This window comes from Talpa occidentalis, unplaced genomic scaffold (assembly GCF_014898055.3).
Source record: "Talpa occidentalis isolate TD23 unplaced genomic scaffold, MPIMG_talOcc4v2.1 talOcc4.7, whole genome shotgun sequence".
Lineage (NCBI taxonomy): Eukaryota > Metazoa > Chordata > Mammalia > Eulipotyphla > Talpidae > Talpa > Talpa occidentalis.
Window position 1 is genome coordinate 53,559,617 of NW_023605083.1, and position 20,592 is coordinate 53,580,208.

Sequence of the window (20,592 nt, forward strand, 5' to 3'; positions counted from 1 at the left end):
CGGGTCCCGCCCCTCACCCTTCGCGCGGGAGGCTCCGCCCTCTTCCTCGATTGGCTAGCGGGAGCGAGGCGGGGCTTAGGGATTGGCTGCGTGGGCTGACGTGGCGGGGCCGGCGTGAGGCTCCCGCTAGGCTGGCGGCCGAACCTACCCGAGGTGGCAGCGGTCGCACTAAGGCGGGTGGTGAGGGGACGGAGCGCGAGCCACCGCGATGCCCCTGGAGCTGGAGCTGTGTCCCGGGCGCTGGGTCGGCGGGCGGCACCCGTGCTTCATTATTGCCGAGATCGGCCAGAACCACCAGGGCGATCTGGATGTGGCCAAGCGCATGATCCGCACGGCCAAGGTGAGGGGAGAGAGCGCGGGAGAAGAGGGGCACCGGGCGGGTGGGGGCGGGGCCTGGGCGTAACGGGGACCGCCTGGGGGCGGGGCCTGTCGGGCTCATGGGTGGGCGGGGCCTGGGCGGGGCGGGGCCATCCTGGGGGCGGGGCCTGTCGGGCTCATGGGTGGGCGTGGCCGGCGATCCGGGCCGCGGAGAGCCGGGACCACCTGCTCGCTGCCTGGGGTCCTGCTCGCTCCCACCGTTCTTTAGGACTCTCCACTTTATCCCTTTGCCGCTCTCCTGACTTGCCGGCTTGACTTAAGTTCCCTCCTAACCCCACCTCTCGCGCCCTCTCCTGGTGGTAGAGTGATCTTCCTAAAGCAGATTTGATCAGACCTTAGTTAACTTTCTGCCCTCGAGGGGACTGGAAAATTTATTGTGGCCTTCAAGACCTTAATGGCCTGACCCCTTTCTGCCTGTAAGTTTTCATCTTGACATCTTCCAGCAACACTGAATTACTTGCAGGAATTGCTGGAAGTTCCTGGAGTTCCTTTTATCTCTCTTGCCCACCCTTTCTTGCGTTTTGAATTTGAAATGGCTGCAATGCCAGGACTCTCGGTTCGAATCCTAACTCTGTCACTTATCAGTTGCGTGAATATGGGCTAGTTACTTCTCTTCTGTGAAGCTCAGTTTCCTCCTTCGAAAAGCCAGCTTGATACTAATACTTCTTTGAAATTGTGAGGCTTAAATGAGCCAACTCGTTTAAAAGCTCTGACCACAGTATTTTAGCGCATAGGACTCAAGAGATGTTAGCTATTAGTTATGTTTATGAATATTCATGCTCCCTCTTTCGCTAAATTTCTGCTCGTGTTCGGGTATGCTTGGATGCTTTCTCTAACCCTGAACTCCTTTAGTTGTTTCCATCTAATCATATCGTCGTCTGCTTAAGCTTATGTTTTTCTAGAGCTCTCTGAAGGGCAGACTCTCATGTTCTGCTTTGCAATCCCAGACTCCCATAAAGTCTGCTCTTTGATTCGTTGGTTTTGCAAACAGCTCACGCTTTTTCCTTTCCCTCAGTCGGTGCTGCTCCCCAGTGTCGTTATTCAGGTTTAGATTTTCTCTTAGTTTTCAGGACTAATTCTGCTTTTATGAAAGTCCACTGAATCATAAAAATAAAGAGTAACAATTGCTGACATTTTTGAGTGCTTACTCTCTCAGACCCTGGGCTGAGGGCTAGTGTACTTTCATTTCATTCCTTCGGCAGCACAATGGGGTAGGTGCTATTGGTTTCATTTGAAAGGCTCAGAGAAGTAAGTGGCTTGCCCAAACACAAGGGTGCAAACCTACTAACACCTAGGATTTCAGAACTTTGTTTCTATTTTTTTTTTTTTAAGATTTATTTATTTAGCGCCTCCCTGGTGGCGCAGGCGGTTGAGGGCCGCACTGTGAGGCTGTCCGCAGCCTCTGTAGCATGGGTTTGATCCCGGCCGGCGGACAAGAGTCCCACAAGGCGAAGCAGACCTCTCCTGTCTCGGTTCAACCTGGGTACAGGCCAGATGCGAGGGAGGGGAAGAGGATTCACCAGAGACAGAGCCGGGAACAGAACAGGCAGACTGACTGAAATACACTGCTGAGGGGAGCAGCAGGCGCGACAAGAGAGGTCTGCCGCGCCATATGGGTAGCTCCCTGGCCGGCCAGGATCGGACCCTCGCTACAAAAGCTATGGACAGCTCAACCGCCTGCACCACCAGGAAGGCCCTGCTTCTGTTTCTTGTTACTGTAACCTTGTTTTGTAGAAGGAAATTCCTGCTTTTCATTTAGGGAATAACTTGAATTCAGGTCTGAATGCTGAAGTTGTAAAAACTACCTTGAAGCCATGAAGACAAAGTTATTTCCCACCCAGCCCACCCTTTTCCTTTGAAATTATAGGCTAGTTCTTCTGAGGGAGGAGAATGAAGAGTTTGAGGCTGTGTTATAGTGGAAAGAGCAGTAGCCTGTGGTCAAGATCTCATTTACTTACTGAATATTCTTGGGCAGGTGTCTTTTTCTCAGCTTCAACTAAGCTTTCTTTACAATAGGTATATATTTTTGCTTTGAAATTTAAAGCAGGGTTGAGCGCTGGGCTGCAAAGCTGCCCGTAGCCTCTGCTGCGCCCGTTCGATCCTGGCCACTGGTGAGGGTCCCACACGGTGCGCAGACCTCTCCTGCCGTGCCCGCTGCTCCCCTCAGCAGTGTATTTCATCAGTCTGTCTGTTCTGTTCCCCGCTCTGGCTCTGGGGAATTCTCTTACCCTCCCATGCTTCTGACTGTACCCGTGCTTGTATAAATAAATAAATCTTTAAAAAAAAATTAAAGCAGTGAAAGTTTTTAAAATCCTTATTTTGGGATTTCTTTTTTCTTTTTTGCCCAGTGGAATCACATTTACAAGTTTAGTTATCCAGAGTGTTATATACAAGCTGCCTCACTCACACTACGCATCTGTTTGCAATATTAAAAGTTGTGTTTGTTCTGTTATTTTTTACTTTATCATAACTGCAAATATGCTTGTAGAATATACTTTTCACTTTCAAATTTTGATACAAATGAAGCATTATACCTCGGCTCATCCTGGAGTTCTGCCACTTGTTTTTTTGTCAGCAGAGAAGCAATAAAACCTTGAACAAAGAAACCATCAGTGTTATAGTGCGACACGGACAGTGATCGTTTTTATTTTCCTGAACGTAGAGTTCATCATAGCATTAAACAGATAAAGAAACCACTCTTTTAGGAAAACAGTTGAGAGAAGAGGAGCCTGCTCTTCTCCCCATACAACTGTAGTAGAGCTTTATCTGATCTCATGTCATTGCTCATTTCTGCTACTTCACTTTTATCATATTCCTCTAAAGGGAAGGTTTGCCTATGTGAAAATTAATATACAGAAATGTGATTGGGAGACAAGAGTTCCCTCGCACGCACCTTGTATATCCAGTAGGAAGTGATGTTGCTTCTCCCCTCATCAGAAAGAAGAAGGGGGTCCCTTTTACCCAGCATCAGCCCTACCAAGAGATGGATAAGAGGGTATTGCTTTCTATTCTAGGGACATGCCTGTGTGTCTCGCCACAAGATTGCACTTTCCAAATTGCCTTTTTGTTGTTTTCAAATAAACCCGTTCTGTTGGTGAATCAGCTGATTGCTTCTTGTTTGAGGTTGACCCCCAAACGGAGATGTGTTTTTGAACTTCTTGGGGGGGTTAAGTCTACTGCTTGAGAAAGGTGAGAAGCAAAGGGAGCTGGACTGAAGACTTCCTCCGTAGCTTGCTGGAGGGCTGGGTGTAGCAGGGTCCAGGTCCCAGCTCTGGGCAGAGACACAGCTTTTTGATCTGCAGCTTTTGAGAAAGCGGCCTGGCTGGCTCTACCAGAGACTGGCTGTGTGACTTTGGTCAGGTCACTGGGGTCTCAGGATCTTCATATAGACAATGTGAACTCTGTGGCCCAGGGTTGTTTTCAGTTCTGGTATTTTCTGAACTTCTTTGCAGCATCAACTCCTGCCCATGCCTTCTTATAACTTTTCCAGGAGTGGGAGCTGTACTCTTAGTGCAGGCATTTCTGGAGCCAAGGTTTTCAACAGCATGGATCCTCTGTGGCTACAAAAATATCAGTGAGCTAAACTTTAGAGGGTTAGCCTTAGTCTCTCTACTGAGTAGTTTTTAAAAACAATTGTTAGAGATTGGAGGCTGACACTGGCAATAGTCAGACAATTCAGCTTTTATTTCCATTCAGTTAAACTGGGGCCCTCTAAGTTTTATTAGTTTGCTTTTTGTCCAAGGACCTCTTGTTTATATGTCATACAGAAAAACACAAGCTCAAAAGGAGTAACGTAGTCTGGGGAACCTCAGAACCTTTACAGGGGCTGGAGCTAGTCTAGAGGCTATTTGTATAATCCAGACAGGAAGTAACTTGACTAAGAGTTCAGGCTAAAGTTAGGCCAAAATCTGATTTTCTCTCCTAAATATTGGCATAGTGTTCATTTTATTATCCTTTCTGGACTTAGATAACTTAAAATCATAGTTAACTGATGAATTATTTTTAAAACAAATAAAAAAAAAAAGCCGCTTTTTATTTTTGCATTTAAAGGGGAAGTAGGAATGGGGAAACCCCATCCCCAATCTTGTCTTTCTTTGAGACTTTCTTGCTTCTCCTATTCCTCTTCTTTGGGTGTTCTTCTTCTTCTTTTTTTTTTAAGATTTATTTATTTATGCATACAACAGCTGGGGTACAGGCAGACTGACTGAAACACAGTGCTGAAGGGAGCAGCGGGCGAGACAGGAGAGGTCTGCCTCGCCATGTGGGTTGCTCCCTGGCTGGCCGAGGATTGAACTCGTGCTGCAGAGGCTGCGAATTGCTTCATAGTACAGTGCTTAACTCCTTACGCCACCAGAGAGGCCCTCTTTGGGTGTTCTTAATGTCATGTTTAAATGTCAGTTGTCATGTTTAAAGATCATGATGTCATAGCAGTTGCCCCAACATTTCTCTCTGAGAATCTCTGACAGGCCTGATGTGTGTTCCAGGAGTGTGGGGCTGATTGTGCCAAGTTCCAGAAGAGTGAGCTGGAGTACAAGTTCAATCGGAAAGCCTTGGAGAGGCCATATACCTCGAAGCATTCTTGGGGGAAGACCTACGGGGAGCACAAACGCCACCTGGAATTCAGTCATGCCCAGTACAAGGAGCTGCAGAAATATGCCCAGGAGATTGGCATCTACTTCACTGCCTCTGGCATGGATGAGGTGAGCCCTCTGCCAATGCCATTTGCCTTGTTAGCAGACCCAGGGGCAGCAGGGGGCCTGGTGGCTTTTCACTTAGAGCCAGCTCCAGCTCTTGCTCACTTTGTACTCTTGTGCTTTCTAGATCTAGAGTCTCCCACAGCATTAACCAGGTAAATGCCCAATTGAAGGAGAGGCCAGGGGGAAAGGAGGTTCAGTGAGAGTTTGTGGAAAGAGAACCATAGTTTTTACAAAATAGTTGACTATGAGCATAGGGGCAGCCACGCTGGAATTCCAGAGCCCCTCAGACTTGTGGAAAAATCCTGCTGGACCAGGATTCCAGAAACTTCAGTTCTGACAAGAATCCGCCCCTTGTTGAATGGCCTGGCTGGCTGCTTGGGTGGGGTGGCATTGGTGTCACCTGGAGGGAGTGGCACACAGGATGGCCATGCTGAAAGAGTCCAGCTGGTGGCAGGTCTCAGGTTCCATCTGCTCTGTGCTCTGCCTCCTTTAGATTCCTACACCTGCCCTTTTTTTGAATATAAAAAAAGTAATTATAAAAATAATATCTCAGTTTAGAAAATAGGAAAGGGGAAAGTAGACCCAGTATCCAGGGTGCCTCCCTGGTGGTGCAGGGGGTTAAGTCTCAGCACTATGAAGCTATCTGCAGCTATGGCAGCATGAGTTCAATCCCTGGCCACATGGCACAACAGACCTCTCCTGTCTTGCCTGCTGCTCCCCTCAGCAGTGTATTTCAGTCAGTCTGTCTGTTCTGTTCCCCACTCTGTCTCTGGTGAATCCTCTCACCCCCCTGCACCTCTGGCCTATACCCCAGCTCTTGTATGCATAAACAAATAAAGTTAAATTTAAAAAAATAAAATAACAAATCAGGATACAACAAGAATCCTTAACATTTCTTGGATGTTTTTTGACAAACTGAGCTCTATGCTAGGTATTGGTGTGTATCAATTCATTTACTTCTCTTCATCACCCTTTGGAATGGGATGATCCCCATTTCACAAGAGAGGAAACTAAAGCACGGAGAGAGTATCCATAGTTAGTGCTCAGCAGGGGCTGATTCCAGCCCAGATGGAATCACCTGGCCTCCTGATCATACTCTTGCATCTCTCTGGGTCTGTTTCCTCAAAGTTCCTGCCCTCATAAAGGGCTCCTCTCTGAAGCAGGCAAGACCATATGGAAAGCACACTTCACAGGGCAGGCCCACGTCTGTGTGTTCACTACCATGAACCCAGGTCCTGGCCCATGGTCAGCCTATAGGGTGTGCTTAGCAAATACCTTGATGGCAGTTGAGACCCAGGAAATGACATTTGTTTTCATTATGCACTTACTGTTCACATATTGTTGGTTTAGAACTTTTCTGGGTTCTTTGGCAACCTGCCCGTAGGACTCAGCCAGTCAGGGGAAGCCGTATCTTCATCCTTAGAGGACAGGTTTGGGTTCAGGAAACTATTAATTTTTCCTATGTCAAATGTGTCAAATCAAATATGATTCCAACTGTCTTAGTAATGAGTTGGTAGCCAGACAGACTGGCTTTTGCAGGGCCCATGAAAACAGACTGTGCGGAGAATTTCCAAAGAAGAATACAAAAGTATTCTGGATTCCTAGTATTGTCTTTGGAAGAAGGTTACAGCCTTTCCCACATTACCAGTCACTGCAAAGTGCCCCCATCTGGAGCACGAAGTGCTGGCCTGGTGGTTAAAATTAGTCAGTCTCAGCATTTGGTTGTACCCTCGCCTGCCACCATATGGTTGCTTTCCTGGAACACAGTTTTCTGAAAACCTCACTTTACCTAGTACTGAGTCCAAAGTAAGGAGCTACAGGAGACATGACATTTGGGACTGTCACTGCAATCACAACTAGAAATGTTAATAAACCAGAGTGTGGCAGCAGTTCTCAAAGTGTAGTCCAGGAACCCCTGGAGGATTCATGAAACCTTTTAGGGGTTCCTTGGCATTTTCAGAGGCCTTTTGATGTGCAACATTCCTCTGCCAGTGGCTGTTGATGGGTGTGTGAATGAGCTTTTGTTTTAAATAATGGTGTGCTTTTTTAAAAAACAGCTTTCATGACTACCATACAGTTCACCCAACTCAAGTATATTACTCAGTTGTTTTTGGTATATTCACAGAGTTGTGCAGCCATCGCCACATTCATTTTTAGAACATCCCCTTACCCCCAGAAGAAAAACTGTTCCCCTTAGCTGTCATTCCTCAATCTCCCCAATTCTCCCAGGCAACCTACTCTTCTGATGTCTGTCCCTGGGACTGTGCCTGTCCTGGGTGTCTGTAGTGATAGAATTAGGCAGTCTGTGCATCTTCATGTCTCGCTGCTGCCACAAAGCAGTGTTTTAATGGATCATTCATGTTGTAGTTTGTATAAGCACTACTTCATTCTTTTTATTTCTGAATAATATTTATGGTTATATTACATTTTATTTATCCATTTATCAGTTAATGGGCATTTAAATGGTTTCTCCTTTTTTGGTTAGTATGAATAATGCTTCTGTGAATATTAATGTACATATATGTATGCATGTATGTACAGGTTCTTTTCCTCTTGGGTAAGTATGGCAGCTCTGTATTGACTTTTTTTAGGAACTGCCAGACTGTTTTCCAAGTAGCTGCATTGGGGGTATAACTCAGAGGTAGAGCATTTGACTTCAAAGTGGCTGCACATTTTACATTTCCACCAGCAGTGCATGAGGGATCCAGCATCCTCTCCAACCTTTGTCTTTATCTGGCTTTCTGATGCAAGACATCCTAGCAAGTGTGACGTGGTTTCATTGTGGCTTTGATTTGCATTTCCCCGATGGCTAATGTTTTTGAGCAGCTTTTCATTTACTATTGGCCATTTGTAGTTCTTCTCTGGAGGAATGTCTATTCGGATCCTTTGCCAGTTTTTGTCTTTATATATTCTAGATATGAGTCCCCAATCAGATACACATTTTGCAAAAATGTTCCCATTTCCCATGTCTTAGCTGTTTTGATGGTGTCCTTTGAGGGAAGCACAGACATCTTTAATTTTGATGACTAATTCGTCTGTTTTTTTCTTCTGCTCTTTTCTATTCTTGTGATTTAAAAATTGCTCAGTTTTATTATTTTCTTCTTCTAAATTTCTCAGTTTTTAACTACACTGTGATTTTATTACACACCTATCAGTATGGTTAAGATGAAAAGTAATCACAGTATCAAATTGTTGCAAGAATGCAGAGAAAAATGGGTCACTCATACATTGATACTGGGAACCGAGAATGGTACAGTCAATCTAGAAAACTATGGTTGTTTCTTTTTTAAAAAACAGCTTTAATGAGCTACAGTTCACATGTGGTACTGCTTTCCCACTTAAAGTATACTGATAACTTCTAATAAAAGTAGGCATGTAAAAAAAAATGGTAGCTCTTTGTGGTAATGATATTAACTAAATTTACTGTAGTAATCATTTCACAGTGTATAATAAATCATTATGTTGCATGCCTAAAACTAATAGTGCTATATGTCAATTATATCTCAGTTTAAAAAATACAAATAAACATTTATTGCATACATAAAAATAATAAACTAGACACATGCTCATCTGTGGCCCATATCATTCGGTAATTTATCCCATAAGAAACAAAACTGACACAGAAACCTGCATGTGAGTGTCCATAACAGCTTTATTTGTGGTAGCCCACAAACTAGAACAGCTCAAGGGTTCTTTAGTGGGTGAATGGTTCAGTGAACTGCAGTATATCCACACCATGAACTACTATTCAGCAATAAAAAGGAATGAACTACTGATATAGGTCACCTCTTGCATGGATGCCAAATTAATGTGCTGAGTGAGAAAGCCAGTCTCAGAAGGTTGCATGTGCTACGGTTTCTGTATATGGAAACTTTTTGAAATGACACAATTGTAGTGGAGAATAGATCAGTGGTTATCACAGCTTAGGGAGGGAAGGTAAGTGGGTGGAGGTGGCTCTATAGGGTTATGGGTGGACCTGGTAGTAGTGGCACAGCTCTGTATTGTCAATGGTGGTTTTGTGAGTCTGTGGGTGTGATAAAGCTGCATAGTATGACACACATCTCACAAGTACAGGTACCCTCTCCAGGAGATCAGTGGACTCTGTCAGTGTCAGTCTCTTGGTTGTGAATTGCACTATAGTTTTGCAAGATGGTAGGGGGCTGGGTGAAGGGTACATAGGTGCTCACTGTACTTTTTCTTATAGCTGCATATAAACCTGTAATTATCTCAAAAGGCTTAAAATTTTAAAAAATTCCGTTTTAATTTTAACTCAGCAAATATAACTAGAGAGAACTTATGTAAACAAAAGCTCTGTAGAATCTTCTGTAATTTTGAAAAGCACTTGCTTTACAGCGTGGAACTCGATGCTGGTGGTGCACACCTGTTGGCGTGGCTCTGTCTAGAGCGTGTGGTCCAGTGGTTCATTGTGAGAGTCCAAGGTCAGACTCTGAGGTTGAATATGGTTAAGCCTATTTAACCCTTGGTTAAATATTCCTGGTTATTTAACCTCTTTGTGCTTTTGTTTTCAAAGGGGGCTGGTACCTGAACCCATCTTGTAAGGCTGATGTGAGGATTAAATGTGATCATTTACGTAAAACAAGTGCACAATGAGCACTCAGTGACCATGAGCTCCGGTTCAGTTAAAGCCTCCTGGGCTGAGGGTTGGGCGGGTTTAGCTTCTTGCCCCAACTGCTTTAAGTTCATCTCTGAGCTTTCCTGTCCTGGGCCTCCACTTCCTTCTGTGTGTGTGAACAAGCTGCTGTCCAAGGTTCTTTCAGCTCTACCATCCTGAGTCAGGGTGGACTAGAAGGACATCACTCGAGTGACTTACTCACTGGCGTAAGAATTTTCCCACTCAGTCTGTGCTTCCGGGCACCTGAACTCCCAGAGGTGGATGCTGAAGGAGAGAGGATGCTTCCTTGGGAAGTTACTTCTTCAGGTTTCACTCCGAGGTGGCTCTGAGGTGAGAACCAGGAGCATCGGGAGATGGAGAGGTGCCTGGGTGTTAGCAGTCCTGCTCCGTTTCGGTGCCCCAGGAAGCACTTGTTTGGCATGTGGAGTGTGTGCTCTGTGGTCATGCTCTGAGTTCAGCTCCTGGCGTTGACATCAACTGTGTGGGCTTGTGCTCCTCATGTAACCTCCTTGAGCCTCAGGGACCCCACTTGTAAAACAGGATAATACAGATGCCCACCCCAGAGGGGAGGATTCAGTGAGATAAGCCTGCGGGGAGCAAGATCAGCACCTACCGCGCTGTGGCTTTTCTGTTACTTAGAACCCCTGGGAGTTTTTCTGCTTTGTGCTCTCTGGGCAGGGAGGCTCCTCTGTCCTGGGAATGCCGTTTGTTCCCAGCCGGTCTCCTGCAGTGAGGGGAAAATGCATTCTTGAGCTTTTACCAGAGTTAATCTATGTTGTCCAGATCCTTTTTTTGAACCAGCTGTTGCAGGTGGGTTGCTCCCTAGTTCCTGCTTACCTGGCAAGTGTCTGCATATTTACCCACCCTAACTTCCTTAATGGACAGTAGACATTTATTGTGTCTATTGTCTCTACTCTGTGTTGGCCTAGGGTGTTGCTTGTGTGCTGAGCAAAGGTTAAGGTGTGGCAGAATTGCATTAAGGCCAAGAAAACTACTAGAGCACACTGTCAAAGCCACACACAGGCCTGTGGAACTGGGCTGAGATGAACAGAGACCATTTGGTCTAAATGAAGAGTTCCATTGACAGAGCAAATGGACATTATATAGGTGAAAAGACATGTCTGTACAGGGAGCTGCTGAAGGATGTGCTGCCCTCACACACAAATGACCCATCCCAACAGGGTCCCCTGTCCCTCCCAGCATCTCCTGCCTCCCAGGCAGGCCCTCCATCCTCTCCCATAACTTGGCCATCCCTGCCCACAGGGTGCCCCTTCCCCAAGTCACAGGTGCACTCTGACAGGCTGCTGGGCTGAGGATAGGCACTCTCAGCCGAGTCAGCGCTAGCAGGACACCTTAGCTTCCCCTAGTTCTGCCCACCCTGCTGCCCATCACCTTTCATCTAGGGGTACAGTGCAGCCAGGTACCTCATACATTCCCCCTCCCCCATAGCACAAAGGCTTTTTTTTTTTGGCTTTGTGCTTCCTTCTCCCATACCCTGGGCAGCTCTCCAGCACCCTCTCTTGTTCCCAGCTCATCACTGTGAGCTTCTTTTTTCCTTTTCTGAAGAATCTAGAAATGGAGGGAAGTAGGAGAGGCTTCAGAAAAATCTGAGCTCCTCTCTTTTCTGTTACCCCTTAGATCAGTGGTTTCCAATTTCTTCACATCTCACATGACATGTAAAGGGGCTTCTGTGGATAGATGTGTTGATCCTCATTAGTTAAGTCAATAAAATGTCCCTCCCCAAAAAGCAAGGGTTCTGAGTTGAATAAGTTTAGGAAACACCAGGGTAAAAAAGCTAGATAAGTGTATTTATTAGGACACTACAAGAGGGAGCTTTGGCAATGTGGCATTTCACCCAAACCAGTTGGTTGGTGGGTCCTTTTCCTGCTTATTAGGCCTACTTGTTTGTCCAGGGAGGGTCATACTTGGCTGGCTGGGTTCCTTTCAGACAGACTCCAAAAGAGGGGTGGGAGGGAGTAAGTCGTGTGAGGTGCCTGGCTGCATTGTACTCCTACACGAAAGGTGATAGGCAGCAGGGTGGGCAGGACCAGCAGAAGCTAAGAAGTTCATGAAGTGAAGGGGCCAGCCTGACTCAGCCTGAGTGGACTAGGGCAGTGGGGTGATACCGCCTGGGGATGGAAGGCTAGGATCTCTACTGCAAGTGACAGCCTTTGCAGATTCATCCAACTGGTGGGTCTCTAAATGGCCACAAGGTGGCGCTGGTCCTCCAGGAGCCCAGAAATGCCTGCCCCCCACCCACCCCCCACCCCATCCCAGCAGGGATTTACCCTTTTCTCCAGACTTGGAAATTGTAGAACTGCAGGCCCTTTGCACAACCTCCATAGGTCGGCTTTGGCATTTGGCCTCTCCTTCACCATATTCACTCTGTACCTCTCCTGACCAGGCTTTATATGCCTATGGGCATTTTTTTCATCACGAACCTCTTCACAAGTTGAACATTATATTATATAGATGAAAGTTCAGCACAGGGTTTCCCCCTAAAAATAGCAAACTCTTCATTTGCCAATGAGAAGAGTGGGAAAATAACACTGTTCCATAAACGTTAGACATGAGTGCTTTTCAGTTCCATCTTAAGGCTGTTTGATGTGTTAGAGGTATATAAACAGAAGAATGGGACAGATATGGACAAAGAGAGAGAGAGAGAGAGAGAGAGTAGGCAGCAGTGGGAGGAAGGAGCAACAAGAATTGAAGTAAAGGCAGATCAGCACACTTGAGTGGACAGTGTCTCTTGGACCAAGAGCATTGTGACCTGCCTTTTAACTGCTGACTGGCTGGCTAATCACTCTGCGTGGTTCTTAGCAGCTGTAAGTCATCCATTACTAGGGGGTTTCTATGCAAGGAAAGTTCTCTGAGTACTGCCACAAAGTCTGGAGTAACTCATCACCTGTTGGGACACTGGGGTGACAAGGATGCTCAGGCGGAAGTGGGTAATTTAAAGAGCCAGGAGCAGGAAGGCCTTCTCAGACTGTCCTCTGGATTTTCTGGCTAGGTTTTCTGGCAAGAGCTAGTAACCTAGCTCTTGGTTACTCCAAGTATGAGTCAGGGAAGAATTTATTAAATATGTAGTCTCTCAGGCCTCACCCTAGACCAACAGATTTAGATTCTGTGGTTCATTTGAGCAAGATCCTGGAAGATTCATGTGCCCGTGTTGAAGTGTGCAAAGCGCAATTTTGTTCTTATAATCTTACAAAATTCTGAAACTCAAGTACCATTTTAAGCTAGAACTGAGATATTTGGAATCATTCCATGACTTTGATTCTATCCACTTCTGAATTTTCCAATCCCATTAAAAAATTAGTAATGAGGGCCTCCCTGGTGGCACAGGGGGTTAAGATGCAGCACTATGGAGCTCTCCACAGCCACTGCAGCATGAGTTCGATCCCTGGCCAGGGAGCTGACCCACATGGCTCAGCAGACCTCTCCTGTCTCACCTGCTGCTCCCCTCAGCAGTGTATTTCAGTTAGTCTGCCTGTTCTGTTCCCCACTCTGTCTCAGGTACATCCTCTCACCCCCATACCTCTGGCCTGTACCCAGTTCTTGTATAAATAAAATCATTTAAAAATTAGTAATGAAAGGTAGTTTTGGGGAATTCTTGTAATTTGACAGTAAACTGAGGTTTTACTCTGAAAAATGTAGTCCGGTGATTCCTTCAGCCAGTGTTTGCTGCCCTTTGCCAGTTTCCTGAGCTGAACCCCAGATAAAGATAGTGGGGGGCTCTGGATAGGTAACCTCCAGCAGTGATACTGTGTCCACAAAAGTGACAATTTTTTGTTGTTTTTTTTTTTTTTTTTTTTTTCTGGGGCAGCACAGTTTGAAGTCTAAAAGGGCTTGGTTTGATGAGTCCTGCCAGCTGTGGGTCACTGCATTGGGCTGGACCATAAAATGCTCCATTTTTTCCACTTTTGGCAAGATTTGAAATGGCCTTTTTCCCTAGCTGTTTGGTTCTGAGTAAAAGATAAGGCCTTGGAGGAACGTTCACTTTCTCACTGCCTGGTTTTCTGGGTCAAGATTAGGTTTTGACCCTTTTGCATTTGTTCACAAGCCCCAGGGCCTGGGGAAGGAAGGTCTAGCCAGGGCATCCGGTTCTTTTCCAGGTTCTCATCATCCTTACAGATCAGTGTTCACTGTGTGTTGGACAAATAGATGGTGGATAGGAATGGAAGAATGTTTGGATTTGAATGAAATAACCAATAACAGATATTTGTCTGCCTCCAAGTTGTTGAGAGAATCTCTTTTGCTGGATAAGAGGAGGGGTTTTTCTGGTCCTATGTGGCTTCCTGCCTGCCTTGAAGGCAGTGTTGTTGAGGGCAATATTTTTGAACAGTGGTGAAAAAGTGTTCCTTCTTTGATTTTTATAGATGGCAGTTGAGTTTCTGCATGAACTGAATGTTCCATTTTTCAAAGTTGGATCTGGGGACACTAACAATTTTCCTTACCTGGAAAAGACAGCCAAAAAAGGTGAGTGTTTAATTTTTGTTATGAGAAAGTCTAAATTGTCTTTTACTCCTTTAGTAACAACTCAAGGAGTCTCATGAAGAAGGACTTTAGAAACCATTTTAATCAGCAAATACTTCCACGTTTCCATGTGATGACTTAGAGTACGGATAAGACAACTTTATAAGTTTTTCTTTAGTTAAAAGTGATTTAATTTGTAAAAAATCATGTGACAGTATTATATTAAACTTCCTTGAGGATGTGCTCTGAGAATTATCATGTAGGTATAATATCTAATGTCTGCACATGATGGTTTTGTAGGGTGGCTTTATAATATGAGCGATTACATTTGATCCTCATAACAGCTGTGGGATGGAAGCAGGTGATATGATTCTGAAGCTTTATACTTTCTACTAGGAAGTGACAGCGCTGGGTTTCACATTCACTCACACTCTTGAATCTGGCGCGCTACCACACTGTGCAACCTCTTAATCATTTGATTAAGGTCCCATCTTTCTCTGGGGACTATGAAATCCCTCTGCTTCCTCAACTCAGTTCATTCTCTAAATGATAACATTGGAGGGTGAGGGGAGTCTCCATTTCCCATGGTCGAGGGCAAAAACTGGCCGAGCTTCTCATCTTTTCCCCCACATTGGCTGCCACAGTGTTTAAAAGGTGCTTATGGAGGCTCAGTTGAATGATAAGACCAACTGTTGGCATGTACTTGTGGGAGAGTCGGAAGCCCTGAAGAGAGAGAGATGATGGTGTTGTGTTGGGTCATGCAGGCCGTCCAATGGTGATCTCCAGTGGGATGCAGTCGATGGACACCATGAAGCAAGTCTATAAGATCGTGAAGCCCCTCAACCCCAACTTCTGCTTCCTTCAGTGCACCAGTGCCTACCCACTCCAGCCTGAGGATGTCAACCTGCGTGTCATCTCGGTGAGCAGGAGGGAGGGCCACTGTCTCAACAGGCCATTGCTGTGGGGGAAGTGTAGCCTTTTTTTGGAACTAAAATTCAAACCAGCCTTGGCATGCTTTGTGCTGTGAACATCCTTTGACTGTGTTGATGTTATAGAATCAAATTAGCACAACTGTATAGTTAAGAAAACATATATCCCGAAGAGGATGATTTAATTAAAAAGTCTTAAAATCACTCTTAATTTCTCCCATAATAAAATTGAGGGAGCGCTCACATTTGTCTTTCTACATTTTCTTTGCTCACGTGTATTGTCCATTAGAGGTCCCTCTTCTGTGACTTGCTGGCTCATATTGTGTCTTAGGGTGCTGTTGCCACTCCCCTTTTCTTTTGTTATGAAATATGCGTAAGATTTACATTTTTAACTATTTTCAGGTGTACAGTTCAGTGACATTAAGTACTCTCATCTCTGCCTGTGCAACCATCCTCACTATCCCCACTATCTCCAGAATTTCTTCATCTTCGCAAAATGAAATTCTGTCCCCATTAAACATTAACTCCTCATTCTCCCCACCCCAAACCCTGGCAACACTCACCATTCTACTTCTGTCTCTGAATTGGACTGCTGTGGGTACCTCATATAAGTGGACTCACACAATAACTGTTCTCTTGTAACTGACTTATTTCTCCTAGGATAATGTCTTCAAGGTCCATCCATGTTGTTGCATGTCAGAATTTCTTCCTTTACTAGAGCTGAGCAATATTCCATTGTATGCATGTGCTGCGTTCTGTTTATCCATTCATCTGTTGATGGATATTTGGGATCTTTCCATTTGGCTGTTGTGAATAGTGCTGGTGTGAACATGAGTACGAATACTGTTTGTTTTTCTTCATATTGAGTCGTAGGAGACCTTGAAACTTCTGGCTTTTCCTGCGGTCCCTTACTTACCAGCTCTCTTATTTTCTACCTGCTGCATTTCTGAGCAACCCTGAGGTCTAACTAGTTCCAGAGATAGTCTTGAGGGAACTAGACTAGCTCTCCCAGGATTTTGTCTACTCCAACTCATTCATTTTACAGTAGTAAAGTCTGGCCCCAAAGGGAAAAGGACTTACTTGCCTGGGATCTCACAGCCTCTTGGTGGGAGAGCTGAGACTAGAATCCTTTCTGTCTTACTGTCTTAGCCACATCTGTCAGTTCTTCCTGGTAGCACCTCAACTTAATTAGAATTATACTTGTATATGTAATTATCATAGAAAAACATAGTAATGTTAGTGGAATTCTAAATATAGATATATGTATTCTAACTATATAAACATATAATCCTGGTATTGCAATTAAACAGTTTTCCTTTTAGTGCTGTATTTGACATTGCTTTTCTTCCCGTGATAATATAATCTCTTGTACATGTTCATACACAGTCTTCACATTTAACTGTAAGAAAATTAACTTTAACTGACACGTCTATTTTTTCACCTAAACTTTTATGTACTTCCCAGTTCTAACAGTCTTGTCTGTATTTCTAGCTCATCTCTAATCATATTACTTTAAAAATTTTAAAATATATAACGTGGAGAGTGAGCATCCTCTGTAATTCCTTCCCACTGAAGTTACCAGGGGTAGTAGTTCAATGTATGTGACTCCAGATATCTCTCTCCATGGATCATAGTTCCCCTTTCCCTCTCGTCTCTGCCTGAGTTGTGGTCCTGTCTGCCCTCTTTGATACCTGATCAGGGAAATGACAATTCAGTTGCCAGCCCACCTCCTCTCAGGTGGCCCCACCCTGTTACAGCAGGTTGCGTTCCCAGACTGCAGCCTGCCTTCCCTGTCCATCACACACCCTTTGGCTTTTGCTTTTCAAACCTTTGCTCCTCGCCTGTCCTAATCTTTCAATACACCCCTTTCTGGGTCTTTCTACTATATTTAAGCTTTCTGCTCACCCTTATGAACAAAATTCACTCCACTTAGAATGTCTTTTGTTGCATCCTGTAAATTATAGAAAAGTGATTAATTATGCAGCATTTCCACCAAAGGATTGTTTTGAGATTGGGCTGTATATATTATTGATGATGATATTTATGCATATAACCCACTTGCTTTCAGCAGCTCAGGGTAATTAAATGTGACAGATGCCTTTTAGTGAGTTTAGGCATTCGGGTATAGTTGGGTTCTTATTCCTGTTGGTTTGTGCAGTGTGAAACCGTCTTAAAGTGCATTCTTGATAACAACAGCCATTATTTTCTGAGCATGTATAGTGCGCTGAGTGTTTTTCATACATTTCCAGCAGCCCTTGGCAGGTACTATTACCATCTCCAAGAGAGAGAGGCTGGGAGAGCCTCAGATCCTTGTCCATAGTTACATAGGTAGTACGCAGTTAAATTGGGACTCCAGTCCAGATCCTTCTGACTCTGGAATGTAGGCGTAAACACCATGGTATTTAACCTTTTTTCCTTTTCTATTTTAAAGGAATATCAAAAGCTCTTTCCTGACATCCCCATAGGGTACTCTGGGCATGAGACAGGCATAGTGATCTCTGTGGCCGCAGTGGCTCTGGGGGCCAAGGTGTTGGAGCGCCACATAACTCTGGACAAGACCTGGAAGGGGAGTGACCACTCAGCCTCGCTGGAGCCTGGAGAGCTGGCTGAGCTGGTGCGGTCTGTGCGCCTTGTGGAACAGGCCATGGGCTCCCCCACCAAGCAGCTGCTGCCTTGTGAGACGGCCTGCAATGAGAAGGTGGGTTCTGCCTGATCCTGCTGGTTCTACTCTCTGGGGAAGGGCCAGAATGGGCTCACCTGAAGCAGAGTCAGTCCCAACCCTGCCAGACCCCAGTCCAAGGGGAGGGTGGAGGCATGTCACAGCAGTCTGCTAAGTTTTTGGGGGTTTGTATTAGCAGCAGGAGAAATGTTAGCAGTTTCTCTGAGCATCATGAACCTGTTATAGTTCCCTCTAAGTCTCTGCCCCTGTGGCCTTGGTGCTATAGATTCCAGGAGATGTAGGGTGGGTGGTGTCATACAGGGCCTACCGAAACACTAGCATAGGTCAACTCTGGGTCCCCTGGAGTAGATACAGCTATGCGAAAATTCAGACCGAGGGGTTCCCTGAGTCGGAGGTGGGGGTGGGGCAGGGCCTGTGATAGGTGGAGCCATCCTTCAGCCCAGAAGGTACTGGTGGAGTGGGGCTGTGTGTTGTCACCTGCTGTCAGTGGGGGTGTTGCTGATATCCTCAGGGGCAGTTTGAGCTGTGCCTCGTTGACCTTCAGACAGGGGGCATGGCTAGGCCAAGGAGCACTGCCTGGCATACTGACCATCTGGGCTTCTTGAAGTGGTGGCCTAGACCTGGATTGTCCTCTGAGTCATTGAGCCAGGCATCCTGGGGCTGCCAGGGTTGCAGATACCTACCACTAGTCTGCTGAGTGCCATCTGGGTCAAGGCAAAGATCAAATGCCAGGCATGCATAGGATTGCTGACATCTTTTATGTAGTGGGCTCTATGCATTACCCTCCAATGAAAGAAACAAATACAGGAAACTATAATAGCAACAAGAAACAGAAAAAGAAAAAAGAAACATCTGCCTTTTAGAAAAAAAGAGGAGTGAATTATACCAGAAAACAGAATGAGAGTTAGAGCAGGAAAGCACCTAATTTGGTTGTGAGCCTCCTTGCTCCCTGAGCAAACAGTGAATAACAAATGCAACAATCTGGTAATCATCTGTTGATAACCATTGTGACTTGGCTCTAAATTGTAAACAGAATGGATTTTTTGGCTCTTCTATGGAGAATACAGAGTGATATAGTAGATAACTTCACAGCCTTATGGAGAAGACAGAACTGCTGGCCATGAGCTTTAGGTATCCTCATTCCCCTCGCCTGTGCGCCCTGTCTGCGGTCACACTCACTCTCCAGCAAGCCCTATTTTACCAAGGAAGGTGATAGCAGGAAGGTTTGTGCTCCTCAAGGGCACTGCGCTAGCAGTTAGGTATCCCAGGTTCACATTCTAGCTCCTTGTAACCTTGACCAAATCACTGCTCCCCGCAGGCCTCTAACCATGTTTAAAATGAGTTATCTCATTGAATTGAGGTTGATGATGACAAAAGTAGTCACAATCTTCATTTATCAAGAGCATCTCCAGGGGCATTACATATATTATCACTGTCTTTAAGTCTTCCCATGAGATAAAGGCACTATTATTTCCCATTTTATGGAGAAGCTCAGCCACAGCTTGTGTCCAGAGGCTAGGCTTTGAACCTGGCTCTGTGGCCACCTAATCTGCCCCCTTTCCTTTACATTTTATTGTAAAGGCCCCTCATTTCACTCTCTGACTTCACCCAATACTGCCAAGTCCCTGACATGGGTGAGATCCTGTTCTAGGTACTGAGTCAGAGACAGCCCCCACTCTCCAGGCACCTTGTGAAGACTGGCCAGGAGCCTGGGGTAGGAAGCAGCATGTGCTAGGTGCTTCTGTGAGATTGACACTGAGTCTTAATTTTATTCACAGCTGGGCAAGTCTGTGGTGGCCAAAGTGAAAATTCCAGAAGGTACCATTCTAACGCTGGACATGCTCACTGTGAAGGTGGGTGAGCCCAAAGGTTACCCTCCTGAAGACATCTTTAGTCTGGTGGGCAAAAAGGCCCTGGTCACTGTCAAACAAGATGAAACCATCATGGAAGAATCAGTAGAAAATCATGGTAAAAAAATAAAATCTTAAAATAAAATGTCATTTTCTGAATTCTGAACTGCCTTGCTGGTACTGCCGGGTGTATCTGGGTGAGGTGGGGCAGGAGTGGTGGTGTCCAGAGACCTGGCCTTCATCCACTCCCTTTCCCTAGAGAGTAGGCAGTTTGGGGCCAGGCCCTGTATCAAGCCTGTTGGAGGGATACAAAGAATGACCACCAGTCTCCGCTCTGGTTGGCTGACCCAGAAGGAAAGCGGGGCCCAGAAGCTAATCATCACTTTCCATTTGCTGTGTGAGTCCTCTCCTTTAACCTTTGTTCTTAGTGACCGCAGGGCCAACCCATGTGACCCAAAATCCCACTTCCTTCGAGACCTCCAGCTGTCTGTTCTCTTCCATGGCCCTCATCCCAGCCTACCTTTGAGTTGCATATCCAGAGAACTGGACAACTGTTGGCACTGGTGAAAGGGTCTGGCAGACAGAGAAATGCGGAAAGCACACATCCTCTGTGAGCAGAGAGAGAGAAATGGCACTCACTCCTTTCAACAATACCGACGGCCTAGCAGGTGCCAGACCTGCTGGAGGTACAAACAGTGCACAACTCAAATTCCTTCCTCGTGGAACTTCCATTTAGGTGGGGACAGGAGCTTAGTAAACCATGAGCATTAGGAAATAAACCAGTCTGTAGAAGGTGGTGTGTGCAATGAGGCAGGGGAATCAAGCCACCTAAGAGAGATGGGAAGTGTGGAGCTTGGTCTATTTGCAGCTTGTGATGGCTTTTTAATACAGCGGTAATGCTGACGTCAGCTGTTGTATAATCCATAATGATATTACAAATCCAGTGTAC

General features: G+C 45.5%; 1 protein-coding gene across 1 annotated transcript; it reads left to right on the forward strand.

Annotated features, from left to right (window-relative positions):
* Positions 1–119: 119 nt before the first annotated feature.
* Positions 120–19,802, forward strand: NANS (N-acetylneuraminate synthase). The gene is made up of 6 exons (XM_037493664.2): positions 120–340; positions 4,863–5,078; positions 14,088–14,187; positions 14,949–15,103; positions 17,545–17,811; positions 19,572–19,802. Exons 1-6 carry the CDS (start codon positions 209–211, stop codon positions 19,779–19,781), a joined length of 1,080 nt encoding a protein of 359 aa, XP_037349561.1. The 5' UTR covers positions 120–208; the 3' UTR covers positions 19,782–19,802.
* Positions 19,803–20,592: the final 790 nt, after the last annotated feature.

Excerpts from the sequence above, each read along its gene's own strand:
- NANS (XM_037493664.2), top strand. The coding sequence starts at position 209 with ATGCCCCTGGAGCTGGAGCTGTGTCCCGGGCGCTGGGTCGGCGGGCGG. Across the intron at positions 5,079-14,087 it reads CTGCCTCTGGCATGGATGAG|ATGGCAGTTGAGTTTCTGCA; the intron begins GTGAGCCCTCTG and ends TGATTTTTATAG. Across the intron at positions 15,104-17,544 it reads TCAACCTGCGTGTCATCTCG|GAATATCAAAAGCTCTTTCC; the intron begins GTGAGCAGGAGG and ends TCTATTTTAAAG.